The 8,732-nt window shown below is 42.5% G+C and overlaps 1 protein-coding gene across 2 annotated transcripts in view; it reads left to right on the forward strand.

Annotated features, from left to right (window-relative positions):
* Positions 1 to 3,662, forward strand: part of LOC146205858 (terminal nucleotidyltransferase 4B-like) — a 65,861-nt gene extending 62,199 nt beyond the window's left edge. For both annotated transcript variants that reach the window (XM_084590507.1, XM_084590508.1), the window contains exons 8-9: positions 432 to 593; positions 1,619 to 3,662. In XM_084590507.1, coding sequence (XP_084446633.1) covers positions 432 to 593; positions 1,619 to 2,036 — 580 coding nt within the window. In that variant the 3' untranslated portion in view covers positions 2,037 to 3,662. The remainder of the gene's footprint in view (positions 1 to 431; positions 594 to 1,618) is intronic.
* The last annotated feature ends 5,070 nt before the right edge of the window (positions 3,663 to 8,732 follow it).

Genomic DNA, 8,732 nt, shown 5'->3' on the forward strand with positions numbered 1-8,732 from the left:
ATTGAAATGGCCAAGCATTAGGACATTTAAGGCATCTAGGTAATAGTGCTTACTGCTTGTACTTGCCTTTCCTTCCTTTTTTTTTCTTTTGCTGCATATTTAGTCATTAGTATAGGCAACAGTTCCTTCTGCTGTTCGTAGGCCAGCACTGCCAGCTTCTGTAAATTTTCTGCCATAGGAGCAGTATGTTGCAATGCAGATGTTGCTGCCAACTCGCAATGCAAGTAACAGCATAAAGCCATGTGATTGCTACTGGTTTGGTTTGAATAGTATTTGGGTTTGACGGATGTTGCATAGAATTGTTCAGTCAAGATGGCCATGTGTTTGTGGTGTTCATACAATTCATGACTTGTGTTACTGGATGGTTGTGTACCTGTAAAGGCAAAAGTGATTATATTTTCATTACTTGCTTTTGTGTTCACCGTTTGCAGCATACTTGGCAGGATCATTCGAGTGACTGATGAGGTCATCCAGTACCGCCAGTGGATTCAAGAAAAGTTCCCTGTAGATAACAATGAGGAGCTTTCTGCACTTCCGCCTCCAGATTCTGAGTGTGCAAAGCAGGAAGCCAGCAATAGGTCTCATGGAAAGAGGTGAGTCTGTTGATGCCAATAAGTGTGTTCTTCCTAAAGGTTGCCTGTGCTTTTGTAAAAGTTTAGTTCCAGTAGCAGTAGTTGGAGAGGTTAAGAATTGTGGTGGGCTAGGCGGCAGTCAGGTCAGTCGTGGCCAGTTTCTATACTAGTCTCTGTAGACACTCAGATTTGTGTAAGCATGCATATGCTCACGTGAACACTCAGTTATGCGTACAGTCATGCACTCATGCGCACAAGCTTTTTAACAAAAAAATGGTGCAAAAAACAAAGGCCACCGAGAAAATTGACCAACACGGTTGTCCTTGTTTTCTTGCTCGTTTTTTCCTAAAATGAAACCATTCCCACTAGCCCAGTTCACAAGGCTAGCGGTGTCCTGTCTGTCATCCAGTGGTCGAAAATAATTAGAGCAACCTGAAAAAGGTTCCTGTAAGAAGGTTACTTGTCTGATGGCCTTGACTTCATAGTTATCGCACTGCTTCCACTCCATGCTAGGTCACGTTCTATGACACTTCGCGGTAACACAGGACGTTCGACATCCGCCGCTGTGTAGGTGGGCGGTGCTGGTGAACACTCTGAAGGATAGGTTACATGCAACATAAATACCTAGGCAAATAGAAGATGAAACAGCCACCGCCATAGCGGAGTGGTAGAGCACCGGATGTGAAGTAGAGAGGTTGTGGGTGTTGATCCCACTGGCGGCATATGGTAGTTTTTTTTCTTTCTGGTTAAGTATATCCGCATTTAATGAATACTTAACATTGATTAAAAAAAAAAACAAAGTCCTCTATATGCTCTCCTTTGTGTCAGTGGCTGTTTGCTCCCCTTTTCATTCCTGTGAGAAGGGGTAATTCGGAGTATCGAAATATTTAGTTTGTGAGGTGGTTGAAACCAGGCTCTCTGCATGTGAAACGGACATGCTATGTATAGGCCCCGGACGCTTGCTTATTCAAGTGTTAGTGAGAGTGTTACCTATGACCTCTTTTGTGTCCTTACTTTGGTCACCAAAGAAATTTTATTTGGCACAGGACGACCAATGAGGCCGACAGCGGCAGCTCGACGTCACCAAGTGGGCCTTCATTTGGGAGCAGTCCTCAGCACACCTCTGCAACGGGCAGTGATGGCGTGAGTGGGATCCGGAGTCAGGGGGCGTGCACCAACGGCGTGGCTGCTGTGTGGGCCCAGGACTCTGAGGGCACCTGCGAAGCCAATGAGCAGCTGACTGACGGTTGCCAGCTGACCACCAGCCGAACCTTTTTCCCCAAGCAGCGCAAGTTCTCAACGGGCACTCCCGAGGGAGCAGCCGAGCACAGCAACTGTCGGGGCTTCTCAAGCAGCAGCGCCAGACGGCGGCAGCGCAACTTGAGTCGGCCCAACCGTGAGACTGTGCTGGTGGCACAGGGCCTTGTGCACCGGGACATGTACACAGTGGCCTCCTTCAGGTAGTGCCAGGGACTACTACCTAGACTGTGTGGCTGAGGCAGCCACCATTCGCTGGGACCTTGTGCCATGTGCGCACCGTTGGTTTCACCTGTGCCCGTTTGCCGCCACCTCCTTTTCTTTTCTTTGCTATGGACTTTTGTTTTTACAAGTTGAGTGTAGTTATTTATTGATTTTTTTAAAGAGCGAGTGAGTTTGTCTTGTATGTATGCAAAAAAATTGAAAAAAAAAATAAAAATTTGAAAGTGGAGATGTAAAATTGCACCAAAAAAAAATGCATTTATGCAAGTTCAGGCCAGTGATGGTCTGCTATTCTTAGTTTGGCTAAGTAAGCATCTGTGCTAAATTAGTTTTTTCTTTTGCCTGTACGTGTCCTTAATCATTCGTTCGTAATGAGTGGGTGGTCAATTATACAGATGTTTTCAATTAATTGTATTTATTCTTATTTGTGGATGTAAGTACTGTGTCTGTATATAGTGATGTTGTATACATCTACAAATATATTGCCATGTATATTTTTAGTTTCATGAAAACAGTGTTCGTGAATGTGTAAATAGTGTGTGTATTATGTTCTGCACCGATGCAGATGGTCTACACATTTTAACATTTCTGTGCTAATCGGTCGAAACCTGTGAAACTAAAGCACATCACTCAATGATTTGAGTAAGTTTGTTGGTCATTTCACGCACTAGAACTGCAAGACTTTTTTTTTTAAGTGCTGCAGCACCTGCCTGCAGCTGAAGTAATGACTGTTCAGTGATGGCAAGAACAGTTTGTTCCTGAATTACAGCTTTTTTGGGGGGTCTTTTATTGGGCCTAGTGAAGTGCTGTGACATTAAGGTGTTTTTGTATCCTTGAGAGCCTGGTTAGAAACTTATTTTTAATTTCCTTGATTTAGTGCTGAGTTTAATGGCTCTCTACAAGTTTGTTGTGAAGTGCTCAAATTCTGGTGCTTCATGAAGGCCTTGCACAATGTTTGTGTCTCCAAGAAGAGGACTCTGTCCTCCTTTTTGTTTTAATGACCATGTTTCATCAAGAGTTTTTGAGTGGACTCTCATTCAGTGTTGTACATGTGAGAAGTGTGCCATTTCTGGGCAGAGCCACATTGTGCTCTCCTGGCTGTGGAGACATTTCCTGTGTGGAGTGGATGGTGGCAATTGTTAAAGGAGCTAGTCCATGTTTTGTGGTGTGCCAATAGGATACTGCCTACCAGGCTGCTCATGTGCAGTGTTTGTGTTTGCCTCCTCACAATCTCTTCTTCTTTTGCCAGGCAGTTCACATTTTGATTGTGCTCTGGTGTACAGAGGGGCAGGTTTCTGAATCTGCAGGTTTCTGAATGTAGTTTTCTGCATTCAAGATAATTAAATGGCACAGAGGCCACCTTGGGCGACTTTGCAAGACCTGACTTGTATGTTAAAAAGTGCATCTTGTGGTTTCCATTTATGTCAAGTCATCCTAGTCACAAGAATGAGTTTACAGTACATGTTGCCACTGTGTGTAAAAAAAAAGGTCAGTTGTGTTACTTAATACTCCCAGCAAAGGCATTCATAACTATGCACTGTAACTACATTTTGCTGGGAGGTCTCATCAACAAATGTTTCAAACGAATAAACAAAGCATCATCATGACAAATGCCTCAAGTGTTCATTTTATTACAAAATTTAAGTGCCTTATTCTACCCCACTCTATTTTGCAAATATGTGGTGAATTTCTTCCTCTTCCCCAAGGGCTGTCGCTAGCCTGGACTTTTTCAGTATAAAGAAAGGCCTTTCCATGGCCAAGGAAGCATACTTTTGGCCTGTGGGTAGAGCATGTGGGTGCTTCTATAATTTGGTGTTTGAAAGTGTTTCCTACAACTCAGTTTCTTGTATGGCAGTGCTCTTCAACCACTTAGTGAAAAGGGCACACAAGGTTACCAGAATTTGTAGTCTATATAGTATTTCTATTTTTCTTTCGTGAAATCTGACTGATGCACATTACTTTTTGCTAATGAATGATATGTGGGCACAAAGCCAAATCTGCCCTCTTTTTCAGTCATCCTGAAGGACTCTGTACAGTTGCCCTCTTTCAAGTAGTTTACATATAGTGTTCTGTAATCATATAGACTCTTTAAAACGCTTCTTTTGGCTAATTGAATCGTTGGAGCTCAAATTTTGCAGATAAGGTACAGTTGGTTAGCAGTATTGTTTCGTACCACATTCGTTTGGGGTACTTACCTCATTTAATGAGAATTAAAATATGCACGTCTGTCGGATGCAAAAAAAAAAGGGCAGCCGTCCCACTAGCAGCGTTGTGTAATGTGCAGAGTGCTCAAAAATTGCGCTTTGAAAATGAAATTCCTCAAATTTAGTTCAATTTTAGCCAGGGTAAGTTTTGGTGCCTGTTATTGCCAAAGCAGTTGAGCATTTGTCAAAGAAGCTTTGCCAGCCTGCCTTATCTCTGACAGTTTCTACAAGCAAAACGAGATGGTGCAGTCAGTACCAATGCTGGGACAGCAGTTTGTTCCATTTTGTCATTGCTAAAGACTATGCGAATGCAAGACTTATCGACTCAGGCTAGTACCCCCAAAAAAATGAGCTAGGAAACAAAACTGCTAACCAAATGCAATTTCTGCGTGAAATTCAAGCTCTTAACAATTAACCAGTTACAGTTAGCTAGAAGAATTATTCTACATTGTGTGTATGATTGCAGAACATTAAATGTTGCAACCATTACAATAAATTTGGTCTTTATGTATGTAAACATCACAAACCTGTCCAATGTGGTAGCTTAATGCTTAGTGGCTATGGCCACTATGCACGTTTGATTGCAGTACAGAATCCCGGGCTGCAGTGACCACATTTTGTTGAAGGTAGAATGCGAAACTTCGAAGTGCTGTGCAATGTCAGTGTACGGTAAAAAAATGTAGATGGTTGTACTCCATTATAGTGTCTTGGAGGTTATGTGCAGCTTTAGGAATTTAAAACTCGCATATCATATGTACGGTAAAAATGTACAGCTTCTCAAATATTTAACCGGTGTGCGTGACGGCTGCATTTTCTGTTATTCCGAGTGTTGCAGTGGAGCTAACCTGCGAAAAATCCAAGTATAAGCAAAGGCTCACCCAGTCCTTGCTTAATCCTCACCTCCAGGCAAGTTTTATTAGCCCTATGGCACAAGAACACAGAAAAGGTGGCCGTCACGCATTCCAGTTAAAGATTTGGGCGACTGTACACACTGAATATTCAAGGAGCAGAAGCTCATTAATTCAACCCCCTTTAAACTGGAAATCCGAATGATTTGAACTGCCCGTTCAGTCTCTGCCAGTGCCCATGCAGGTCTATGGCATCGGACGCTCTCCGATTCGGATGCTCGCCGATGCAGACGCTATGGGTCTCGCACTGCTAATTGTAATGGGGCACCTTGGGTGGCCATGTTTAGATATGGCCCACAGGGTAGGTACCGACGAAACAGCCCTGCTTAAAATCAGAGTTCATTACCACTGACTGATGTGTGGGCAACTGCAGGCATATTGCAACGAACGGCACTGTCTCGGAGAACAGTCTGACCACATAACTTCGGTTTCATTTTTCTCAGGTTTCACTTTTCTGTGGCAATAGCGGCCCAACACCCCAAGTTAACCTAGCTGAGCGCTCTTTTGGATGCTGATTGGCATTAGAGCTCATTAACATTACCAGTTGCAAAACTTCCCATAGAGTACATGTTTCAAAAAAGAGTGCTCCAAGTTGTCAGAATTCAACAAGTGTTTATGGATTGTGGCGACGTCTTTGGTTTGGGTTGAAGTTGCAAGTTTTAAGATTTTTGTTGAACACACAATAAAGTAGAAGAAAAATCAGTTGAAAAGATGCAGTATCAAAACTTCACAGCCATAACTGCTAAAAAGAGCTAAAAAGAGCTAAAAAGAGCTAAAAAGAGTTGAAATAAATGAGAAAAGTGATATAAAGTAGTTAATAGGGACATTGGGCAATCGTTTTTATTACTCACTTCTAGATAGCACCATCATCCAAAAACACTCGAAAAGTGCCTGCTAGAACACTGAAGCCCCCCCCCCCCCCCCCCCCCCCCCCCCCCCCCCCCCCCCCCCCCACATTTTTTTCTCGTCACTTTGGTGCTGCTGAGCTGTCACATTTGGTCTTGTTGGCACGGTTCTGTCTGTTCCTTCTTGCAGTGCGCAGAAACTGCATGCTCATTACATGACATTTGCTGTTTGTGAGGTAAAGGTTTTCACACACAGTCTATGCTGTGATTGATGTGTCACTGTAGTCGAAGCTTTACCAGATTGCATTGCGAAGGATGCAGGGGCCTTTACAATTTTGGAGCAGCTCTGCTTTAACACTCCCAATAGTAAGCATGCAACACAGCATTAAAGGAAATGTGAAAAATACTGTTTGCCATGCAGTTGCCACCTTAAAATCGGGTAACCATTCCCCATTCTTTCGTCAAATAAATTTATTGTCACACAAGCAATCGTTAGCAGTTTTTTCAGGGTAATTCAATTATTAGACCTTTCAAATAATTCAAAAATTTTTCTCAGCCACTTGGAGTGCTAATTAACGAGCTTTTACCATATTTTTAAAGGACTATAGACACCAAATTTTGGTGGCATTTTTCTTCTTGTCAATGATGCATAAGCCATTCCTGTAAATTGATCCGAGTGCAGTTCTTGCCTACGACCGCTAAATAAATTATAATTGAATTTTCTTTTCTCATCAGTTTCGGTTTCAGCAGCCGAGAGATGGCTGTGACGTCACAATCGAGTCTTGGCGCGCGGCATGATAAGCAGCGATAGAATCGTTGACTCTTCACTTTTTGTGATTCCTGTTCGTGAGGCACGCTGTCTTTAACATTGTAGTGAATTCAAACGCCACAGGAACGATTATATTGCTGTTTTCTTATCCCTCACATGACGTAGACTTGACTTTGACGTCACAGCCATCGATCGGCCGTTGAAGCCTTGACGCGCGGCATGATAAACAGCGATAGAGTCGGTGACTCATCGCTTTTTGTGATTCCTGTTCGTGAGACACTTTGGCTTTAACGTTGTAGTGTATTCAAATGCCAGAGGAACGATTATAGTATTGCTATTTTCTTATCCCTCACGTGACCTAGACTTGACTTTCGTCACAGCCATCAATCGGCCATTGAAACTGAAACCGAAACAGGTGAGAAAAGAAATTCCATCATAAATTATCCAGCAGCCGTAGGCAAATATGACTTAGCGATCAGTGTACAGTAAGTTGTCTTAGGCATCATTACAAAGGATAAAACACAAACTCAAAAATTAGGTGTCTATACTCCTTAAGGCATAGAGTAATAGCTTACAGATAGATAAATGTTGGATTCTCTGAGGTAAGTACTGTTTGATGAACTTTCATTACGAATTTTCACTACGGTGAATTTTTTTAATACCTTGGAGATATGAATGTAAGAGTTGTGTTGCTTTTTTTTTTAGTAGTAAACCTAGATGCCACTGCAGTCCTCAGATTAAATTTAAATTATGAAGGAATCAAAAGGCAAAACTCATTACCCCTACATTGTGCTAGCTAATGCACCCACATTCAAAAGTCCAATATTGCAGCTCCGCTGAAATATGATATTCTGGCATGTTGCCAAATAGCAACAGTTGATCATTCATTCCATTTTGTGCCACTAGTCTCAGCTGAACAAAGGGCTATCAAAGGCTTAGAGATAGACATTCTGATTTGAATACAACAGGTACTGAAATGTGTGAACATCACACTTAAGTGTTCAAGCTTCATGTAGTAATTAATGAGTTCATGGCATGCAAACTGTATGTCATGAATTTGTGACATTGAGCACTATAGGGGTAGTGCAGCGTGTACACCCTTTCCGGCTTTGAATATCACGCAAGCATCCTCATCGGTCCTCATTGCTTTCTTCTTTTTTGATTGTTTATCACGTGTACCAGTGGGTTTTCCAATATATTGCATGTAATGAGAATAAGATGGCTGGCCGCGTTCTTTGAACAATCAATACGTGAAAGTGAAAGGTACAGCGCCTCGTTTTTGGTCAACTACATTAACTCGTTGAATATTGAAGGGCTCTCAAAATGGGCAGAGTCAAGGCGTCGCAGCTGTGCGGTGCAAGAGATTGTGCAAAAATCCCACCTATGGTTCACTTTAACTTGTGCACTTTTTATATGCGTGTATCGGTAGACGTGGCGACATCCCCTTCCATCGCTAGCCCAGAAATTGCCTGGCTGCATAGCTGCGGTTTCTGAGCTTTGCCATCAGCCGGTGGCAACGCTGGCTATCTGTCCAGCACTCTCCAGTTATACTAACGTCACCACATGCTGCTTTGCGACACCTCCTGGCACTTCGTTAATAATTTCTTTTACTTTTTTAGAAGCAGTTACGCTGTTGTGATGCTCCCTTTGCTTATGTGCACCTGTCACCGGCTCTTCAATGTTCGTGCAATGGATATGAGACTTCACCACTTGGCATTCTTTTCTTTGAAGGGAGGAGGGGGGCGAGTTTGTATATCTTGATCTTCTGATCATTCCAGCACTTCTTCCAGTCACTGTAGACCGAATCGATGGCCGAATGGTCATGCCACTTTTTGTTTCCAATTGTTAAAATTCATACATTTCATAATGTCACTCATTTTAAAAGCCCAAGTTACAGACTGCATACTCTTATGTCATATATAATGAAGCAGCACTATACATTTCTGTGCAGTCTG

The sequence above is a fragment of the Amblyomma maculatum genome, chromosome 1, assembly GCF_055883805.1.
Source record: "Amblyomma maculatum isolate TAMU_Amacu chromosome 1, ASM5588380v1, whole genome shotgun sequence".
Classification (NCBI taxonomy): Eukaryota; Metazoa; Arthropoda; class Arachnida; order Ixodida; family Ixodidae; genus Amblyomma; species Amblyomma maculatum.